Here is a 22,465-nt window from a genome sequence, read left to right as displayed (position 1 = left end):
GATGTGAAAGTCTTTCATTTCATTCTTATTAATACATCCTGCATGCCTATTTTGTGCAATTGTTTTTGTATTCAAGAGATTTGGAGAATAACGCAAACAGGGAAGATTGAACTGTGAAAAATGAGAAAATTAACATTTATGAGTTTGTATAAACAACTATAAACTTTTTATTTTCATCACCTTCAGTCATCCACTTTTCTATAGAGAAGAAAAGCTTCTACATACCAGTGTTGTTTCTATTAATATGTGTAGAAAATCATAAATGTAGTCAATGTTCATAATTAGAAGTTTTGTACATTTCTTTATTCTTAGAGCTGGAATGCCAAAAATTAAAGAGGAACGCACACTTGAAGTTGAGTGTGAACACTCAACTGTGCTTAAAGCCGTTGTCTGCATGTACTGATGAAGGCTGTTGGATACTGAAACACTGACTGCATTGAATATATTTTTGGATTAGGGAGAGTGTGCATCCAGTTCATTTGATAGTTTTTTCAGAGAGCCATGTCCAGAGTTATTTTTGTATGGAAAAATAATTAAAAATAAACATTTAAGACTGATATTGGCTTGGCATTTCCTCCAGGAGCCTTGACTGTTTGAATCCGTTGCGGTGGTCCTTTCAGAATGATTTCCAAGTTCTCTCCCCACGGTTGGGAACTTCAATTAAACCAGATAAAAAAGAACATCTAAATCCCTTTATATTCCTCACACCTCAGTGACAAACCTGCCCCATCATTTTTTTCTCATAGTAGTGCGCTGAGCCATTTTCCATATCGATTTATATAACATAATACGGACCAAATATGTTCCTGTCAGCTGTGGGCATCTCTACAAAATGCCAAAAGACAGATTCACTGTTGTGTTGGGGACTCTATATCCCATCCCCATCAGGAACAGTTTCTGAACATCAGCTAACACAACTAATTTAAGAGCAGCAACCAAACAAACATCATTTCTGTTTTGTTTTCTCATTTTCTAGTCTCATTGTTGTGACATAGGCCTACAGTATATTGGGCTTAGTTCTCCCTGCTTGTTTACTTATTGAGTTTGGACATTCATCTTGAATCTGAAGTAGATGGATATGTCTATACATCTAATTGAGAAAATAAATGTCTGCTCCTGTTGCTCAAATTCTGCTTCTTTTATCACTGGCAAAATTCCCCTTCCCCATAATAAGGGATATATTATAATTGGATCTAATTTCAACTTGAAATAAGGACAAAGGAGGAGAAAAATACAACAAAAACACTGGTGTTAGCAGCTACTGTAGATTTAAAATAATGTGTTTAGTGTAAAAACATACTGTGACATTCTTCTAAAATTGTTCCTTTCTACTCTGTGCTAATTTTTACTGTTGTTCGTTTCTTGTCCAGCATTTTGAGTATTTCATGCAAATACTATTCTTTAATGAGGAAATGACTGAATGGAAAACATTGGCTGGGTTTACATGCAATGAAGACACTCCTGCTTCTCTCGTCATTACTGTGGGGATTTAACATACAGTATCATGCATGCTTCTCGCTCAAACGTGCAGAGCAGAGTTTAAATTCCTGTATCACACCTAACAGAGGTTCAGACTAAAATTACAGGTGTTGTGCTTGGCAACAGCTTCATAAGTACATTTATCTTCCAGCTATATTCACTTGTACAGCTTGGTTCTTCCTTGTGTAGGTGAAGTATAAAATACAGGGGTAAAGGTGCCTGTTTACAGGAGAGCATGTATTTTACGTAACAATGGCTGGTGAACATGTGGGTCTTGAACCCTTTTCTTGCAGCTCCATAAACTCAGCTGCCACCAGGAATTTGAACTGCAGAGGAGCAGGTGTGTGCACATGATGAGCATTTCTACCCAATGCTTGAAAGCAACTCCAGGTTGCCTCAATAAGTCTGATCAGTTTAAACCATGAATGAAAAATCGGCAAAGCTTATTCCACCAGACTGTGGAAGTTCTCAAATTATTCTTTACTGGTGTTGCCTGAAGGTCTGTATTAAGGGTAGACTCACGGAAGTCAAACAAAACACATCACAACAGACATGTTTATGTCATTAGTTTTATTGTGAAATGTTTGTTCATAGACAAGTTTGAGACAAGATTATTGGCATCAGCTGTTGATTGAAACGATTTTTGAATCATTTTGGTGACACCAATACACTTTTTGGTGTTGTGTGGACTGTTTCTCCAGTACATCTCTACATGCTTGTAGCAGAAATACTCATATATTGTAGACACAATCTTTTTGTGCGAGGCAACCACATTTAAGCATTAACAGAAGAAAGGAATGACAAATGTGTCAGTGTAAAACAGGTGCAGCTTCTATGTTTGCATGTAAACTTATCCATTGTTGCCAATTTGAAGTCTGATTTCCTTAGAGTGAGACTGTGGAGATCATGAGTCAAGAGCAACCTGTCCTCTTCTGGTGTGTGTGGTACAAACTGTGTGTATACCATATTACCTGTAAGTGTGTGTATATATAAGGCAATGGATTTTGTCCTGTGTTTGTGTGCAGCAGTCTTTTGCTGACCTTCCGTGAAAGGGGAATAAAATATAGCCTGTCACTGTTTAACAGCATTTAAAAGCTGGCTCTCTGAAGGACCCCCTGCTTGACGATCAGGGCGACTTTAACAGGATGTGTGTCGCGATGAAGAAGATCGGTCTGGATGACACGGAGAAACTGGACCTCTTCAGAGTGGTAGCTGGGGTTCTGCACCTGGGCAATATCGATTTTGAGGAGGCAGGAAGCACCTCAGGTGGGAGGGCGCCGTGTTTTCCGACCTTCAAGTTTCCCATAATGCAAGAAAGTCCGTTACGCCCTATGCGTTCACGAAGTTGTCACAATCCAGTCAGTCTGTTCTTGGAAGATCTCCCTGTGACAGCAGCACAATTTCCTGAAAGATCCTGCTGAACCTGTCCAAACTAAGAGAAACTCCCTCAAAGTCTGTGGCCTTTTCTTCTCTTCAGTTCACTTTCTAAAAAAATACACACTTGACCTATTGCTTTCATCCTTCTCAGGTTTTGAAAGCATATTGCAATCTCCTCACAACTTTTCTTTCTTTATACTAAAGGGCAGCATGAATCCAAGAAGTATGCTTTGCCAGTATATTGCATGAGGGTTGGTTTATTGAACACAGGTTGTGTAGATGATTCCCTGCAGAAAAGATACGCTGACAAGATTGTTGCATTGTCTTTTTGTCAAATCCTGTGTTATACAGTATGCAGTTAACTCTGAAGAACTATTCCTTGTTGTACTTGTTGTAAGTTCCTGTTCATAGCCAGCATTTTTCACTTTAATTGTTCCTGCGAATTAGTAATTTATTTTTTTTATAATTCTTAAGTGTTTTATGACACAAGGGCTACTCCTGCATACCTTTTAAAAAATTAGAGCTATTAAATAAACTGACTGGTTTGTTTAGTATAATAAGTAGCTTTATTTTAATTGGTAAACGCCTATTTACTTTGAGCTCTCTAGCTCTTCAAGCAGTTCTTTTCTTTTCTTTTTTGTTGTACATTCATGGGCAGACGGTTATCCCGCTCGCTGTCTTTTCAAAGTGAGACGCTTGCCTTCACGCTGTTCTCGCCTCTCCGGGGTTGTAGAGGGCCTGGTTGTCCACACGTTTGCGGTTTTGTCGAAGTGTGCAGCCGTGGTGTGGGACTGGAATCCACGGTGGGCTCTGCTGTCTGGGGCGGGGAGCTGATGCGTCAGGGCTGAGGTATCCCCATTGCCTTTCTGCACAGGGGGGTGCACACTGAAGAACCAGTCCAGTCAGACCCTGGAGTATTGTGCAGAGCTCCTGGGGCTGGATGAAGAAGATCTGCGCGTCAGTCTCACTACCAGAGTCATGTTGACAACTGCAGGGGGCGCCAAAGGAACAGTAATCAAGTAAGAAATTGCACCGTTTTAAGTTATTTACAAAGGCAGGCTGAAGCACATCTTTATGACCTGGTGTGTTCTGTGAAAAAGGGCCAGCCTCATTCTGGAGCTCTTAAAGCTCCCTAGACTAGTCAAAAGGATGAAGACGGGGCCGCTGTGAAGGCCAGGTACTCTGGAACAGGCCAGTTCCCATTTGTGTTGAGTAAATAGGTCCTCTTCCAGTGTGAGAATTGCCTTGGCCACTTTAGTTGTCCATTTCTTCTCACTGGCTGAGCCTTTTCAAGAGTGGCCTACCAAAGTGATTGCATGGAATACTGAGGTAGTCATAGAAAGTGTACAATGAAATTTCAGAGATTTAAAAATCTCTCTAATGAGTGATGGACAAAAACAATATGCTGCAGCCTTGTTGTTATTCACTGAATCAAACAAATAACCTTGCCTTTACCCCTGCATGGATTTTTGATATACAGTATATTAAAGTAAGATTAACCGGCATTTTGTCTCATTGCTTTTGTAATAAGTAGCTAAATCTATTTTGTGACGCAATAATAAACCCTTTCCCTCGTAAGTGAACAAGAACTCTGGCTTAATTTATCTCCAGTGTCATTTGAAGCATTTGTTACACGTTACATTTGGACAGCTACTTGGTAATTAAAGGTTTGTATTCACGCTTCGTCGACATCAGTTGTCTTTTGTCACTTCTTCAGTCAAATTGTGTTTTGTTAAATATGTCTTAATTCTAAAACGCCCTATTCCAACACTGGAAAAGTGAAGCATGTTCAAGATTCAATTTAGGACTAGTTAAATCTGGATTTAAAATGGTGGTGCTTTGTGAGATTACCTCTTGAGTTGGTCTGAGCGGAGGTTTGGTGTGGTGAGAAAGAAGCTCTGTTTGTAAAACTGGTCTGGAAACCAGATTCATCACAATACCCTTCAGCCAAATCCATTGAATAGGCAGCGTCTGTGTTTGAACATATTTGTGTACGATTAATACTGACAATTGAAAGTGGTTAAGTGACTTAAAAGGGCAGGAGGGGATTTAAATTCAGCTGTTACATCTAAGTAGTCTATTTTTACAGATTGCATAAGACAGAAAGCCTCCGTTAAATTTAGTACATTTCAGGATCACTTTAGACATTTGCACAGGACGTTAATCATTTTTCCTTTGACCGTGCACTGGAGGACAGTAAAAAATAAAAGTGAGACGAGTTACTGATATTGCAATTTTGCTGCTTGGAGAAAGACGAATCAAATTTTTTTTTCTGAGCTTGTTTCTAATATTCATGTCTGTGATCTGAATAGTGGTACATTTTGGAGAGTTGACAAGTTAAAAGTGAGGTTGACTGCTTATATGCAATTTGTCAAAATTGAAAAGACAAACTTATTAATGTTGGCTGATGTCAAAGACAGAAGAAATGGCCCACATTCTTATTGTGATCAAAATCTGATTAAATGTTTATCGGTTAAAGACAGGTATGTGGGAGTTAAATTTGATAGAAATGAAAGCGCCCCATGTTCAGAATGAAAATGATGGACATAATTTGTATGTATAAAATGTATGCCACAGGCCCAGAGAGTGCTTTGAAGAAAAATAAAAAAGGGTTGAATACAAAGCATCAGATATATCACTGTCAAGACAGTGACAGAATGTGTTTCCAGAGAGATCATGACATGCTGCACAGAACTGTATTTAAATGCTATACATTGTATCGTAAAAAGCAGCATTGGTACCCTTAACAAGGATCAAAGGAAGGTAGTTTTTCCTAGACTTAGAAGATTAAATTGAAAATGTTCAATCTTTATAGCCTTAGTAGATGCCAGTCAAGGGGAGAAGTTGGTTTGAGGTCTGCACAATTTTGAAAGGAATAAAGAAAGTTAATTCAAGCAGATTAGTTAAACCTTAGTTAATCTGGCAGAATAAATCTGAAATGTCAATGAAGAACCAATAAACGCACACTTCTGTTTTTTTGCACAGAGCTGTTAATACGTGGGTGTTTTACAAGTCTTGTTTTATGTTCCAATAAACTCTGTTCTTCGTGCATGTAATGTATTTGAATGAGTTTGTTTGCTGGACTGACTACAGAGTGAACTCTGATGGGGCAGAGGCCTAGTTGTCCTTGGGGGTGTTTTGTGTGTGCAGTATTATTAAGTTCTAAGAGCTCGCTGAAATGTAACACTACAATTGGCAGATCTGGAAATATTCTGACTTTATTTATAATATATCCTTTTGTGGGTATGCATATATCTTTATAAGATCACTGTAGACAAGTCTATGAAGGTTGCCCAGAAAGAAATGCTCCACTTTTTTTCTCTCAGGCTGAATTGAATAGCTTTGATGAATTAATTAAAAAAAGATTTGTGTGTTACTTTCGGACCAACCTGTGGATGTACACAAATCCTGTTCCAGATGTTAATTTGAAGTACATCTTTGAAGTAGTGTGAATTTATATGTCCTTTCTGTGTTAAGTAATTCCCCAGCAAAAATAACGGGTGAGAATATATCTTGAAGATTATTTCAAAGAACATTTGTGCAAAAGCAAAAATGTAAAATATTTTTACGTTTATCCACCAAAATTCAGCATTTCTTTACTCATGGCCACAGAATGTAAGATATCCTTACATGATTTTTCTTTTTTCTATTAATAAGAATAGTTTTGGTATTAAATTGTATTCAATATGCCACAGCATTCAGTGACCTTCTGTTGTAAAAACAGATTGATTGTAGAAACAATAACTTTACCTTTTACTCAAGGTGATAATCGTAGATAAGAGAAAAGTCAGAACTTCCCAAAAATAGTTAACAGCTGTGTAGTTATAGCCAGTTAAGGAAGAAATTCTAAATTGAATTGGCTTTTATGAATGGAAGCTCTGACCCATGTGTGAGTAGGCTGTCCTTCAGAGAGCAGGTTTTAAATCATCACTGCTTGTGACATCTTTATGACTTTCATCATAGTTATTATATGGTTAGGGCATAACGTGAAACTATGCCACTTGATAAATGAAAAAGGCTCTCAACCTCATTTGGATAAAAAGATTTTTTTTTCCCATGCATTTTACATTTTAAATTTCTATTAAATCATTCACTGTACACAGTAGATAATTAAAGTGTTTCACATGTAAAAATGAAATAAAAGAAAGTGTTTATTTAAAGTTGGTAACAAAAAATCTCTCTTAAGTACAGTACATCTGTTCACACAGAAGAGAAAGTGATTTTTAAATACAGAAGCCAAGGTTGAAATACTGTTGATCTGTATTTACTTCCTGCTATGTGATCCGAGGAAAAGATTCATGCAGTAGCTTTACATCGATAAGCAATGAAATGTGCTGTTGGAAAGTCCCAGTGAACAACTTTAATCCTGTCTGTAAAGAAATGAACCATGTGTAGAGTTAAGATTTGCTAAATTTGATAAATAAAAGTGATTAAAAGTAGCATGTGTGACATACAGTACAGTACTGTATGTTTGATGTTTTAGTCCATTACACACCAAACACTTGTACATGTTTTTGTAGTTGGAGTGTGGTCCGCACCAATAATTTTTGTAATGGAACATGTACTGTTGTTGTGTTTACAGACTTTGTCAAGGCTAGCACCATTAGTCTTCAGGAGTAAAAGCGGTGATGTTTTTTTTTTTAGTTTAGTTTACCAACAGGGACAGAGCACTGCTTTTAAGATGCACCAGAGGTTTCTAAAAGAGCTAATTAAAGCTAGTTTGCACTTGTAGTCCCTGGGAAGGATGCAAAAAAGTGTGCCAAGATCCACGATGCATGCTAATCTGGGTCTACTGTAGTTCGGGGTGCCTGGTGATCAAGTACATTCAGCTACAGTACATGGAAATGAAGGAAGTCAGTTTCCTGCCCCAACCAGTGGTATTTGCAAATGTAGTCAACAAACAAAAGATACATTGCACAGTAAAACATTCCAGATTTTATTGGTGAAAACATGGTTTCAACCATATCTTGAAGCTGACAGAAAAGGTTTTTCTTGGCATTGTACCACACATATGAACAGTCTTTTCTAATTATTTTGGTCTGTTGTTATCATTCTGTGTTAATTGTTTTGCATTATCCTTCAAGAGTCCCGCTGAAGGTCGAACAAGCTAATAACGCCCGGGATGCTTTGGCTAAAGCAGTGTACAGCCGTCTGTTCGATCATGTCGTAAAGAGAGTAAACCAGTGCTTCCCCTTTGAGAGCTCGTCCTTTTTCATCGGTGTCCTAGACATCGCTGGATTTGGTGAGAAACTACCTACTTTGCTGTTCTTTTGCTTCATTTGCAGATTTATGTGCATCAGATATGTTCTGCCTGTTGTAAATTTTGTTAGCTGGCGCTGTATGAATGTGCTCTAATCCTGTGTTTTTGTTTCTCAGAATATTTTGAGCACAACAGCTTTGAGCAGTTCTGCATCAACTACTGTAATGAAAAGCTGCAGCAGTTCTTCAATGAGAGAATCCTGAAAGAGGTATGAAGTTGTGTGTGTTGCCGAGTTGTGTCGGCTTCAGTGTTTGGATTTGTAGTATTTGCAGGGCCATTTTCGTTGATGACATTCATGAATACAAGATATAATCGGGAACAACATCAGTGTGGGTGCTATCAGGCTTAATACTTAATACTATTCAGTATGCATGCAAAACGTACCCCTGTCTTTATATACAGTATACAGTACCATTACTGTAGTAATGTTGTTGTTCTAGCAAGTTCATGCTAGACGTAACACAGACAACACACCAGTGACACACCCTGGGCGAATCTCCTTGTTTACATTGCCCCAACATTGCCATGTTTTTTTCTTTCAGAGGAAATGATGCACCAGTCGCTGTAAAACATGGGTTTCCTTGGAGATCACTAATTAAAGTAATGACTAGGCGCAGTTTTTGCTTACAGTAGATCGTGCAAAATTGCCTTGCAGTGATAACGATTAATGTGAGTTAAGACCCATGGTCCTGCCTGATGGATGGATTTGCTTTAGGTTGGTCTGCAATGCTAGCTGAAAATACATTTCTTTCTGTTCCAGGAGCAAGAGTTGTATCAGAAGGAGGGTCTGGGAGTGAATGAAGTTCATTATGTTGACAACCAGGACTGTATTGGTGCGTTTCTGCTTGCTTTATAGCGGCACAAACACTCTTGGCCTTATGAAACCGTTTTTTAGAGTGCAGAATTAATTTTCCAGATAGCCACAGATAATCCCACATTCCAGATTTGCAATGTCAAACCAAATATAATTTATGCAAATGTGAAAATGTTTTATCTTAAGTTTTGATAAAGATGTGGAAGATGATTCTAAAAAGTCCAACAAAAGATATATCTACAGTATATACAGTGCATCCACCCATAATACAGAGACTAGCCTTAAAACGTGGGTTTGAAAGTCTCAACTTGATTAGATCTGTAGTGTCTTGCCTTGCAGGGGGGAGGTTTATCATGGTAATAATGTTTTTGCTTTTCATGCCTGAGACAAGGAGTGCTTTGTTGAGAAAGCAGGAATAACTTGTGTCATTGACAGAACAAGAAAACATAGTGGGTCATGATGTGGCCTGTAGTTTTCAAAAAGTTTGTCACAGCACCTTACAAATAGATGACACACCACGAGTGGGAGACTAGAGGATCCATTTAAGGATGTTCACAACGGTTTTGTAAGAGTAACAGGGTATTTTATTGTGAAATGACCTTTATCTAATAAGTATCTTCTAGAAATAAAGATAATTAATGTTAGCAATTCGTTGTGAGTGCAGCAATGACAGGCTACAGTAAATTGCAGTTTAGCAGTTGCAGACAAAGTGTTTTCAAACAGAAGTACAAGGTGTATAGCAGCAAATAAACAGTTTAAATACAGGTATGTGGAAAATGGAGATCAATCATCTTAAAACTATTCTCCTGTCTTTCAGACTTTGTATTGCTATATTTTGTATAATTATGATGTACTTAAAGCACAATGTTTTTTTTTTTTGCAGGCACATTTTAAATGAAAATATTGCATGTTTTGAACAAATGTGTTTTGAATTCTGTTGAGCAAACTCACAATTTGTGAGCTAAAAAACTGCTACTTTGTGTTCTGTACCAAAATGAGTTGAATATGTTCAGCCTGCGTTTGCTGAAGAGCAGCACAGGTTAGCCAGTTTTATAGAGAAGCACAATAATAGCCTGCATTAGCTTGCAAAATGGAAGATTATAGAAAAAGGTATTCATTGTGTCAAGATGTGTGGTATGAAGAGTTTTGCATTTTACTGTGATGTCTCTCACAGCGTAATTTTAATGGATGATAATACTTTGATCTTAAAATGATTGCAGGTTTTCTGTGTTACATTAAAATGTATCACAATGAACAAACCAGAGTTCCTCTGAGGTAAAGCGGCAACAAACAAGAAAAAAGAGCCCACCCGCATGATATTTCACCATCCAAAATGTATTTATTGTTCTCAAGTACATTTTACGGTGCAGAGACCCAGATCTCTTCACAGGTCATTTTCAGATTCAATACGAAAGATGGGAAAAATATTGTAGTCCGGAAACTATTAAAAAAAGCTTCAAAATTTGTCAGGCTTCCTTTTTTCATGTACTGTACAGTAAGTGGCCAGGATTAATTTGCATGTTTGTACTCCACTCATCTCCCTATAATATTTTTGCTTTAAGCCTCCCTATTGAATGTGCCGTTGTTGGTTTGTTGTTAGACCTGGTTGAAGCGAAGCTTGTGGGTATCCTGGACATTCTGGATGAAGAAAACCGTTTGCCTCAGCCCAGCGACCAGCACTTCGCCGAAACAGTGCACAATAAGCACAAGGACCACTTCAGACTCACAGTGAGATATCTTTCAGTGATTTACAGTATGGCAGTTTGCACAGTCCTGCTCATCTAGAAGTGATAGTAACTGCCATCAGATAAATGAATATTTAGTCGTGTTCTTTACCTATATCCTATAGTGCCTAACTATAGGAAAATGTATGCTGTACTGAAGCTCATACAGTAGAAACACGCAAATGGTTTCTTCCTGTTTGGTAAAACAATGAACTGAATCTAAACTAAGCCAAAACAGAAATAGGGGAAATTTCAAGGCGAGTCCAGATCTAGAGGAAGCATTCTCCTGTTTTAGATAGACCTGGTAACTTACCTGTCGGTGGCATTGAGTTATTAAATATACAGTAACTGAATATAATGCCACATGTCACAAAAGCTGGTTGGTCTTGTTTCTCATAAATTAACCTCTTCATCATTTAGTGAGGCGACGAAATATGACTGACTATTGTTCTAACATACAGTAGTAAAAAATCTTGGCAAAGACAGGAACATAACATCACCGAAAGTATGTATTATAAGAACTCCAAATTCCACCCAAAAAGTCAATAATTTAAAGTTTACATTTAAGAGTGAACTAATAATTTTTAATGTTCCTCAGATCCCCAGGAAATCCAAGCTGGCCATTCATAGGAATGTGAGAGATGATGAAGGCTTCATCATCAGGCACTTTGCGGGAGCTGTGTGCTATGAAACAGTATGGTGAACTTCTGCTTGTTTTATGAATCGTTGCCTTATGAATCGCTTTAAAATACATTTGGTAATGTAGATGTTACCTATACATCTTGAAGATAATTTGACCTTTTTTTCCCCGAGAGCCCAGGATTGTAATTGTTTTCATTTTCAAAATGTTTTTATACAAGCAGGGTGGTTGGTTATAAAGGCTGTTTTACGGTTTCGTGATCCTTTGTTACTTTGTTTCCAGACCCAGTTTGTGGAGAAGAATAACGATGCCCTGCACATGTCTCTGGAGTACTTGGTGTGCGAGTCTAAGGATAAATTTGTCCGGGAGCTTTTTGAGAATTCCAATAACACAAAGGACTCAAAACAGAAGGCCGGAAAGCTCAGCTTCATTAGTGTGGGCAACAAATTTAAGGTGAGCTATATGAAGGAACTGTACTGATTAAAAATACTGTAGATGCATTTGTGGTTATGTCTTTGAAAGTGGTCATTTTAAAAGGTATCTTAATCTGAGAATTTAATCTTTTTGGATGAAATTCGGATTTAAAAGTGTTCGCTTTCCATTTTCATTATTTCATTAGGCCTGGTTATAAACATAAAGCTTTATATGTTTAATCCAAATGAATACCTGCTGTTTTCTAGCGGTAAAGCAAGATGTTAAATGTAAAAAAAAAGAACATTTTCTCCGTGAAATGTTGCTTATTGCTCCTAGAACAGATTGTCAAAATGCTTGGCTTCAGTCTGATAGCATTGGTACAAATGGGTTCTATTATCTCGGAAACGCAAGGGTCTAAAGCTAAGAGAACATCAGGAGATGTTGCTTTCAAAAACATTTCAGCAAGAGAGGCTTTCTTCCATCTGAGGCGACGTGTTCTCTTTGTGCTCCTGTTACCTGCGACCGTGTGTTCTAATGCTTCTCCCTCCCACTGTTCTCCTCTCTTTGTTCCGCATCCTAAACATGTAGAGCTCCTCCCGTTCCTGATCCTTTTCCTCAGAAAACTCTTATTTTTTTGCTGGATAAAAAAAAAAGCTATAGGGATTTTATCAGTCACGATGAAAAGTAGAATCATCCAGAGAGGCAAGGTAACTAGTCTCTGTTGTCACTCACTGCATCTACGGAAGAATTAAGGAAATGCTTTTTGATTGAGTCAGTTAACCCCTTTCAGCACCGTTTCTCCTCCGTAAGGAGCCCTGTCTGGAAGTTGTTGCCTTGTGTTTCTGTCCCTATTCCTTGGCACAGTGCAGTTTATTGTGAGAAGGCAGACAGCTGTTTGTTTTGGAGGAATAGGGAGACATTCTGACGGATAGAAAATGTTCGTTTTGAGTCTGTCTCTGCGAGGTTGTAATGGCTAGGACTTGATTCACAGACTTTATTCACATTCATTTAAGGTATTTAAAGAACAACATTACATTATGTGTATGGATTCATAAAATTTGGATGTGTTTACATCGCCCTTCATTTTTGTCTTTTAATATCTGGTGGGTGTGATTTGGTGTTATAGGTGTTCTTAAGCAGTATTTCTGGGAAGTGAGAGAATTTCCAAAGTTAAGAACTGCTTTTGGGTAAAGCAGAAGATGGAAAATAATCAGTAAAAACCATTGAGAGTTTCAATAGGAATATAATTAATTGATTGCAAAGACTGTTTCCAAGAAGGTTTTCAGCTTACTCCTTTCCGTACTTACAGATCCTGTCGAATTGCCTGTAGTTTGTAGGTCAGTAAATAAGATTCTGTACTGTGACAAGGAGTTTTTGTGGGCATGTTATTCAGCTGCTACAGACAGCCGATACTTGAAAAAGACAGGTTATTGATTTCTAGCCCAATAAAATGTAGATTCAGAGAGAATAGTACAACAAATTAGATTCAGTTCATTACATAGCCGTGTTTAACTTTAAAAAATAAGCATCGGAATATCATGTGGCTGCCAACTGTGCATTGTCAGATGCCTGTTTTTTTCAGGTATCTGCATTAAGTATTCACCCTTCACAGATCTTTGGAAAACATATTTAGTTTAATTGGATTACTGCCCATTGAGTATGCTCAGCCTCCCCATTGTATAATACTATTTTAAAACAAGCTCCCAATCAAATTCCAAGCTATATCTAAAGCTTTGTAAAAGTACCATGTTGTTAAAGGTATTGTAGAGCCTTTGGGAGAACTATTTTGAAAACAGTCTGAAAAGGGTTACCTGCTTCTTAGTCACTGCATGGCAAACACATTTGTTTCCTGAAAGTTTTTGAAGCTCACCAGTCTGCATGGTGCCGATTATGTGAAATGTCTTTGCTTTTTTAAATGTGAAACCATAGGAATGCTGGTTCTGTGTTTTAATCAGCACTTTACTTTGTTTTTAAAAGGATCTGAATTGGAGGCCGACACTTGTGAAGTATTTGCAATTAACCTGCATGTGCTGTGATTTAGAACTCATGTTATTAGTTTCTGAGCAAGGCAATTTTTTGTTTTACAGACGCAGTTAAATATTTTACTTGAAAAGCTTCGCAGTACGGTATGTATTCAAACTTAAGAACTTGTTTTATTTGAAATTAGTTTTATTTTTTTTACAGCATATATAATGTCCAAAGCGAAATAGTCAGGGTTTTTATTTTTAAATTCCGCCAAGATACATCAGGGTGATGTTTGTAGAGCCTCCCTGCTGCAAATTAAACTAATAACCTTCACCTCATGGAAACTAATAGACTTTCAATCACCCAGTTCCACTTGAACTTAAAGTTACTTTCCCATTCTTCATCGATAGGGGTCTAGTTTTATTCGCTGTGTGAAGCCAAATCTCAAGATGGTCAGCCACCAGTTTGAAGGGGCACAGATCCTCTCCCAGCTACAGTGTTCAGGTGTGTATAGATGCTCTGTTGCTTTGGAAACAAGAACATTTCCTTTCAGATCCAGTGCAGCTCACCACAATAGATCAATTTAACACTATGATCTCTGTTGCAGTCCATGTATATAAACTCTTGAGTGACTGGTGGACATCAATCTAGCTCAGTGGTCTCCACAGATGTCGATCGACCAGCCGGCTGGAGTTCTGTGACAGTCGGTCTCAATCTCACTCCCTCATCTTGTTTTGTTTTCTAGCTGAAGGCATATAGATCCATGGTTGTACTAGAACCTTTTAAAACACTCACTGTGGGGATACTTGGATGTATCTGCTAATCCACTTCACGTAACCAAGTTACAAATTCGCAATGGCTCCCATATTCACATTTAAACCGGGACCCATGACTATATGGAATTGCAGAAAACAAATATCAGTCTAAGGTTTGTTCTCACTAGAACATGATATTGATCTAAAAAATCCATATCAATGTGGTTTTTTCATATCCTGGGCTGGTGCACACTGGACTCACAGATACCGCAAATGTTAGCCATATCATTAGTGTCAAAGCAATTGCATATCGTTTATACTTGAGTTCATGCAGTAAGATACTGGTAAATGTGTGGAATGTGCTGGTAAACTTGCATCTGTATGACCATTCTGTGTGAACAAGCTTTTTGTCTTGATAATCTAAAGTAGCAAATCTCTCTCACCCTGAGATATGTTCTTGATCAAGGCTATGATAGCTAATTCAGGCCAACTGTGACTTCAGCGAGCACAAAACCCATGTTTCCATTTCCTTCCTGTATACCATATATCATCCACAAAAGAGATTTGTGTGTCCACATTGGCAGTTTCATATCCACCCTGTCCATATTGTCCATATTTCATTTTCTTATTGCGGAGACCACATTTTTGTGGGGTCATTTGCCTCAAGAAACCATACTGGAGCTCGTATTTTTTAGGAGACTAGAGGTTCTTAAAAAGTCCTGGCTGCAGGTTTATGTCTTGACCCACAAACTACAAATCCATCATCACCTATACTTTAAACTTACCAACAGTATCCATTAGTAATGCAGTTTTGTTTAAGAAGACCCAGACACTTCTAGTCCTGCCTGTTCTCATTTTCTCATTTGACTTTTTTCAGTGACCTGTTCTGAGTTTTAGGTGTTTTTGTTTTATCTACAGATGTGCCGACCACTTTGTTGTTTGATGGCATCATCAAGTGTAAAAACCAAGCATATCAAACATCAACAAATAATTGTGACATAAAGTAGGAGTTCAACTGAGTTGATCTCTATGCTTATAGAGTTTCTTATCTACCCTCCTTCTTTGGTTTACCAGTGCTAGTATTAATATGACATTGCTTGCAGGTGTGCAATTGCCTCTTGGAATTTTCATGATAAAATAAGTCTTTAGTATGTTTACACTCACAGATTTCTTTGCTGTTTTGGAATAAGTTCTTACCTATACTTGAATATACCATAATACATTGTTTCAGGTGTCTGTGCTACTGCAACTGCTCCTAACATTTCTTGAAAGTTTTCTATAATGAATTTGCATGGCAATGCACTGTCTTCCTTTGCTTCTAGTTTTCATTGAGATTTTGTCAGTGCTTAGTTTAATGTTTTCTCTTTGTCATCATTTTTCTTTCCAGTACTGTCAGTGAATGTGCTTTACCTACCCTGCATCGTATTGCAAAAAACATTCAATACTATGACTGTGACACAACCTCGCGATTTGTACAGTAGTTCAGCTCCCAAAGGGGAGAGTTTTGGCACAGAAAGTGTTGCTCTTCAATGAGGAAAGCAGGATAACAATCCCATTAAATCTTCCCCGGCTGCTCCACAGGAATGGTGTCCGTTCTGGATCTCATGCAGGGTGGGTTCCCCTCCCGAGCGCCCTTCCATGAACTGTACAACATGTACAAGAAGTACATGCCAGCCAAGCTCACTCGTCTCGACCCCAGGCTGTTCTGCAAGGTAAACCCTCGTCTCTCCTTCACCTTCATTGAAACGCCTCGGGACAATGTTGGAAGTTAACCTGTGTTTAAGTGGAAAAATCAGTTCTTTTCCATCCCTACAATACCTCTTTTCTTTCTGCATGCTTGTCTTAAACATCAAAATGCCTTGTATATACAAATGATCGGTTCTACTTTTTTTGTTTCCGGCAGGCCCTGTTTAAAGCACTTGGACTAAATGAAAACGACTACAAGTTTGGTTTAACAAGGGTGTTTTTCAGGCCTGGAAAGGTAGTAAACCCTTTTTTTTTCCACCACCGCTCTCATGCTTTTGCGTGCTTAACTTGGCGTTTTCTCTTTTTTTTTTTTACGACAGGCGAAGGGTTATAAAAGAGGGAATGCTGTTTGGCCCATCTGGGTAGTCCGATTGCTGCTAAATAAAAAGTGTTTTTCGGTGTCCCAGCCATGATGGAATCCGTTATGAATCCCCAGATCGAATATCCAATGGATATGTTTGTCTTTTTAGTTTGCAGAGTTCGATCAGATCATGAAGTCGGATCCTGATCACCTGGCAGAACTGGTTAAGCGTGTCAATAAATGGCTGATTTGCAGTCGCTGGAAGAAGGTGCAATGGTGTGCACTGTCTGTTATCAAATGTATGTAATTCTTTCCTTTCTCTTTCTGCACTATAGGACTTCGCTGCTTCTCTTAAGATTGCCACATCTCTCTTTCTTCCTGATGAGTGTTTTTTTAAGTTGGGAAAAGCCCTAACTACTCATGTACACTGGAGAATGAACAATTGAAATAGGATTATCAACTTTCTTTTTACTGAAGTGATATTGTTGCAGTGCACACAGTAATAATAAAATTATTTCTATTAAAGTTTTAGGACACGCAACCTTTTTAAATTGCCTGGAATGTGAGAAATGCCTTTTATTTGTTTTTTCCCCGCTTACTAAGCAAAAGTACTGCACAGACTATTATACCAAGCAAATGACAGCCCAATGTGTTTTACTGTTGAACTATTGCATTGACCTTATTAGTGCAAATATAGCACAGAAGGGCACACATTGTATTATTTAGCTTCAGAGGAACTATTTCTCCATTTATTTGGTATAACAAAACTAATTTCAGTTTATGGCTTATGTGAGTATAGAATGAGTGCATCTAATAGAATTTTTTTAAGCTTAATATCTGTTTTCTATTAACGTCTCTCTCCATACAAGTATTTCATATATATACTGTATAAATTGCATTGGTTGAAAATGCTCTGTCTGATGATCTGTGGACAGATGTTGCCTCTTCTTTCCTGCAGTGAAGAACAAGATGAAATACCGGGCGACTGCTTGCATTAAGATGCAGAAGACTGTCCGCATGTGGCTGTGCCGAAAAAAGCACAAGCCTCGGTAGGTGTCGCCTTTTGAAAAAACGTTTCACGTGCCACTCTTCCTGACTAGTTATCAGCTAGTGTGTTAATTAAAATAATTCTGTAATGACTTTTCTTTATCTCCCCCCCCGCCCTCCCCCACCACCACCTGCTTGTCGTCCAGCTCTCGTCATAAAATTCACTTTGCGTTTTGTCTTATGCGGCAGCATCGATGGCCTGGTGAAGGTGCAGACTCTGAAGACGAGAATGGGCAAGTTCAATGAAGTCGTCGATGCGCTGAAGGAAGGAAAACAAGAGATGAGCAAACAGGTTCAAGACCTGGAAACATCCATCAACAGCCTCATGGCTAAAATTAAGGTACGTGACCAGCAAGTACATTAGGGGGTTTGCTGAGGTTAGTGTTCCAAGTTTCTGCAGTGCCAGTCGAAACAAAACATTGTAATTCATCATTACCCTAAAGTCTTTTCTCATTTCAAGTCGACTGTGTTATTTCTCAGGCATTGGCCAAAGTGCCTCTCTTCTTTTGAAAAAGGTTATATTAGATATTATTGAAATATAATCATTTATTGGAAATGTTGTCCTACCATGTGTCACACTGAGCGCCGGCAAGCAAGTTGCAAGCATGATTCCAGCTTCACCTGTGTTCATACTGTACAAGGGGTGCCAATAATTACATCATTAGCTCCATAGATATCTGTTAAACTGCTGACAAGTGTTGGGCCCACTGTGTACAATGAGTTAATTCACTTGATACTGTTCCTGCTCATTTGGGTGTATTTTACTGAACAGCACTTTAATCAAAACTAAATGAAATAGAAAATGCCAATAATTTGCATGAAGGGTTTTAATCCTTGAAGTAATAAATAAAAAGTATACTTTTTACATTATGTTACTAACCTGCAATACCCTATATTTTTTGAGGGGTAATTACTCACTTCAAATGTTTTGTAAATAATGCTTATTATGTGCCATTGGCTACAATCCAATTGATTTCAAAGGATAGAAAATGTTTTTTTGACAGGTTGGTCAGGGAGAGTGGATTTTAAAACTTTTTTAATCAATGGTGGTGCTGGTTTACTTAAACATACTGTACATGTGATCTTAGTAAATAGAAATCTCCTTTCCTCAACAGAATAGAATTTCACATTTTCCTCAAATGCTATATATAATCATACTTAGATGATTGATTTATTTGGATCCTGCCTTTAGGAAACTTTAACTTCCATTCCAAGTACACCATTAAATGCCTCCCATAGAAACATAATGCCTTGAAACCATCACAGAAAGTTGAGAACGCTGTTCCAGAGAGGCTGTTTGTTTTTATATCTCATTTGCCAATTTAGAAAAAGTTCAGTTTGGAGTTTTCCTCCAGTAAAGAAATGTTATTAACTGCTAACGAAATTGTGAAGAAGAGGGTTGTTTGGGGAAATGAGTTGCTTCCTGCTGTTGGGTTTATAATAGAAAATATTGGGTAGATAGTGTTAAGTTTGTTGAAAACCATTTCTTGATTTTGCATTAAATGAAGAGATTCTGGTCTGTGTGTTCTAGCAACACTTACAAATGAAAAGTAAGTGGCTGCTGTAGGTGAAAATGAGGTCTTGTGATTTCAGACCAAGCAATGATTCTGTACTTTCTTTATCCTGTACATATTCAATTCCATTTTTGGGGAGACGGGGGAGATGGGGGGTGATGATTGTGCAGTATATTCTGTACTTCTTAACCCCATTCTTGCACCAAAACTGTATGTAGGCCTGGATCCATTCCACGTCATCTCCAGCCTCAGGTAAGGATGTGTGCGTGAAGATGTCGGCGGGTCTCTGTGTGACGGTCGGTCGCCGCTGCCCTCTCTTAGGGGACGGTGCTGAGCCGCGGGGAGATCGACCGGGAGTACGGGGGCCTGGTGGGGCGCTCGGAGCAGCTGCTGGCCGACATGCAGAAGAGGAAGCAGCAGGAGGAGGAGCGGGAGCGCCTGCGCCGCATCGAGGAGGAGATGGAGAGGGAGAGGAGGAGGCGCGAGGAGGACGAGCGGCGCCGCCGGCAGGAGGAGGATGAGCGGCGCCTGTGAGTGCCGGGCCCGGCGCCCGTTCGGCAGGGGGCGGTTCTCGAGGCGGGATACCGCGACGAGTTTTAGTCTGCGTCCGATGGGGCTTGGCCCCCTATTGCCTCGTTGGAATGCCGCGTGAAGCCAATGACGATCCAGCGTTCTTGCAAACGATGTTCTGGTGACCTTGGTTTTAAGGCTTGTTAGTGCCGGCACCTACACCTCCATAATACCGCTTTTGTCCTGTTCTGCAGTACCCCGTCTGGGAGGCAAACGGTGATCTGAAATCTGTCCTTTCCCCTTCTTCAGCGATCCAAACTGCTCGCCCAATTCTGCCACCAGAAAGCACTGACTCTCGTGGCCACCTGGCTTTCGCTTACTGTAGTTTGATAACTGTTAATACGAGCTGAAGGATGGCCGTTCACACACCACGTTTGTGTGGGCTGTGGAGCAGGAAGGGTTCTGAAGGTTCGGAAGTTCATCCACTGCACCTTTCCCAGGCAGTACCACAACCTTTATGACAATCCTTTCACATGGATTTCAACTGCCTTGTCCCCCTGGCCAGACTGGCCTCCTGAAACAAGCAGGTTTGCTCCTTAGTGTGCCTATAAATTCATCAGCACCAACCTCGGCTAAACTGCTCGTTGTGTCATCATTATATGGAAGCTCCTGTTACCATACTAACTTAACAGTAGTTCTCTCTTTTTCCCACCCATATCCCTGCAATCAGTAATGGAATCTGTCAGGTATAGTTCAGCCCACGCTTCATATTTGATGTTGTTCTGCTCTAGTGTGGCAGACCACAATTACTGGCTTTGAAAGAAGCAGTGGCCTTGTTTCACAGACAGCACTGAAGCCAAGAGGAGGCATCATCACACCTTTGCTGGTGTTTTGCCTGACTACAGGCCCCAAACTCGTGAGCTCAGCCGTGCCATGTGAACATGTCTGTGTCCCTCATAGGAAATCAGAGATGGAATTAAAGAGGAAGCAAGAGGAAGAGGAGCGGAAGAAAAGAGAGGAGGAGGAGAAGCGGCTACAGGTCAGTGTTGTTTACAGGTCACCATTCGGCTGATCTCATTTAGATTATACATGGTGCCTGGCTAAGCCCTTCTTAGCTGACCTTAACCTAGACTGCCCCTTCAGTTCGTAATGCTGGCTTCCCGGACATTAAGGTATTTCACCATAGACTGCCCCAAATGTCTGTCACAAAAAATGTGTGGAGATAAGTAGAAACATTATTTCTTTTTTTAAAAAGCCTGACGAAGTTTAGAAAACTTTAGTCTTCTTCACTCTCCAATATACAAAATACCTATATTCTATATAATTAGCTGACTCCAAGAATAGCCATCACGCAGTCTCCTGGTCTTGCATCTCCTCTCGGGGCATCACAGAAAACAAAATCAAAAAGAGGTTAAATATAAATGTGGTTTTAAGATACCACGAGATACCAGATACCATATCATGGAATGCTCGAGATATTTTTCACAACTTGTGGGGAGGTCTATCCATTCAGTTACAGAACAACATCCAAACAAGCAGCATTACAGGGTAGTATTGTAGTAGTACTTGATGTTGACGTGAAAGAGACATTTATAGCCAAATCCTTTCTCTAGAAAAGTAGTGAGTAAATTGCTCAATAAGTGACATTATGTGATGCAGTATTGTTTACATGGAGTTGTGTTAATTGCTCGCTTTTCTACACACATTGGTTTCTAAACCCTGGCTTCCTTGGTGAGTGCAATCAATATGGTTGTCCCAACACTGCTAAAGTACAGACTTCTTCCATGTTTTGTCGGGAGCTTTTCCAGCAGGCAATCACTCTCAGACATGCAAAGTCAGGACAGGCTTGTTAGCGCTGGGATAATGCTGTTAAGATGTCTAATCCGTTCTTACCGCAATTGGCCTGATTCAATTACTTAAGTTACTGGGACCCAAACAATTCTTAACAAAAGCATCTTGAAAGAATGATGTGAGGGATAGATGAGGATTTACAGGATAAGGTTCTGCTTTTACTCTGGAAAGATAGCGGTTATGAGAAGAACTATAAAAGATTTAATTTAAAGAGCGGGGGAGCCTTGTTCTTGTGTGAAATGTCATGTTAAGAGTAATAAATCTTTGTTAAGGTGAATAATAGCCTTTATGAAGGCAATCGCTTTACTTGGCTTGGTAGTTAGGTACTTTATATTGTTTGCCTTCATCGATGCACATTGTTTTGCTAGATTTTATCCACTACCACATGAACATAAGGAATGATACAGATTAAAGTCTTTTTTCTCTTTTATTTATTAGTAGCTTATTCATGAATGCTTTTAGAATTACTGCATGGCAAGGCTATTAGAAAGCTATTAGCTATGAGAAAGGTTGATGCATTTACACTGATACACTTTAACACCCTTTCCAGGCACTTGTCAGTATGTGACTTTTAAATGGGTGTTACATAAGCTAGGACTGAAATCACCCGGAAGCTTCAGAAAATTAAGAACAGTTACTGGAAACCCCAAAATATACAGTTTGCTCCATGCTAATTCTCTTGATACAGTGTAAATAAAAACTGGCTTCATGAAAGAAATGCAAAAGCGCATTCAAAGTGTGTTGCAATACTAAATAAAATGTGAATAATTGTGACATTATCAATATTCTTGTAATATGTACAGATACTTTCTGGTAGGGATTATGTAACCATTCCTCCATGCTGAACTCCTCCTGCTCCCTGGCCATTTGTGAGTAGTTTTGGAGGTGTGCTTTAGGTCATTATCCTGCTATTGAAAGATATCCTGCTGAAAGTCTATTTGTGAACGGGCTTAAGTGTCTTAGCATTGTGAGCCTGCTCTTTGGGATACATATAATAATACATTCTAATTCCGTTATTTCACCGCAAATCGGTCAAACTGGACAAATAAGACATAGCTTCACCAATTG

General features: G+C 39.0%; 1 protein-coding gene across 7 annotated transcripts in view; it reads left to right on the top strand.

Annotated features, from left to right (window-relative positions):
• Positions 1–22,465, top strand: part of myo6a (myosin VIa) — an 87,265-nt gene that overhangs the window by 49,048 nt on the left and 15,752 nt on the right. For all 7 annotated transcript variants that reach the window (XM_015354651.2, XM_015354643.2, XM_015354639.2 and 4 more), the window contains exons 11-27: positions 2,565–2,745; positions 3,731–3,875; positions 7,941–8,098; positions 8,233–8,324; positions 8,877–8,949; positions 10,531–10,658; positions 11,253–11,348; positions 11,577–11,747; positions 13,796–13,834; positions 14,084–14,177; positions 16,010–16,140; positions 16,332–16,409; positions 16,645–16,774; positions 17,434–17,524; positions 17,712–17,862; positions 19,358–19,566; positions 20,507–20,585. In XM_015354651.2, the coding sequence (XP_015210137.1) occupies positions 2,565–2,745; positions 3,731–3,875; positions 7,941–8,098; positions 8,233–8,324; positions 8,877–8,949; positions 10,531–10,658; positions 11,253–11,348; positions 11,577–11,747; positions 13,796–13,834; positions 14,084–14,177; positions 16,010–16,140; positions 16,332–16,409; positions 16,645–16,774; positions 17,434–17,524; positions 17,712–17,862; positions 19,358–19,566; positions 20,507–20,585 (2,046 nt within the window). The remainder of the gene's footprint in view (positions 1–2,564; positions 2,746–3,730; positions 3,876–7,940; positions 8,099–8,232; positions 8,325–8,876; positions 8,950–10,530; positions 10,659–11,252; positions 11,349–11,576; positions 11,748–13,795; positions 13,835–14,083; positions 14,178–16,009; positions 16,141–16,331; positions 16,410–16,644; positions 16,775–17,433; positions 17,525–17,711; positions 17,863–19,357; positions 19,567–20,506; positions 20,586–22,465) is intronic.

This window comes from Lepisosteus oculatus, chromosome 2 (genome assembly GCF_040954835.1).
Source record: "Lepisosteus oculatus isolate fLepOcu1 chromosome 2, fLepOcu1.hap2, whole genome shotgun sequence".
NCBI lineage: Eukaryota > Metazoa > Chordata > Actinopteri > Semionotiformes > Lepisosteidae > Lepisosteus > Lepisosteus oculatus.
The sequence above is the reverse complement of the archived record's forward strand: the minus strand, read 5'-3'. Positions and strand labels throughout refer to the sequence as shown.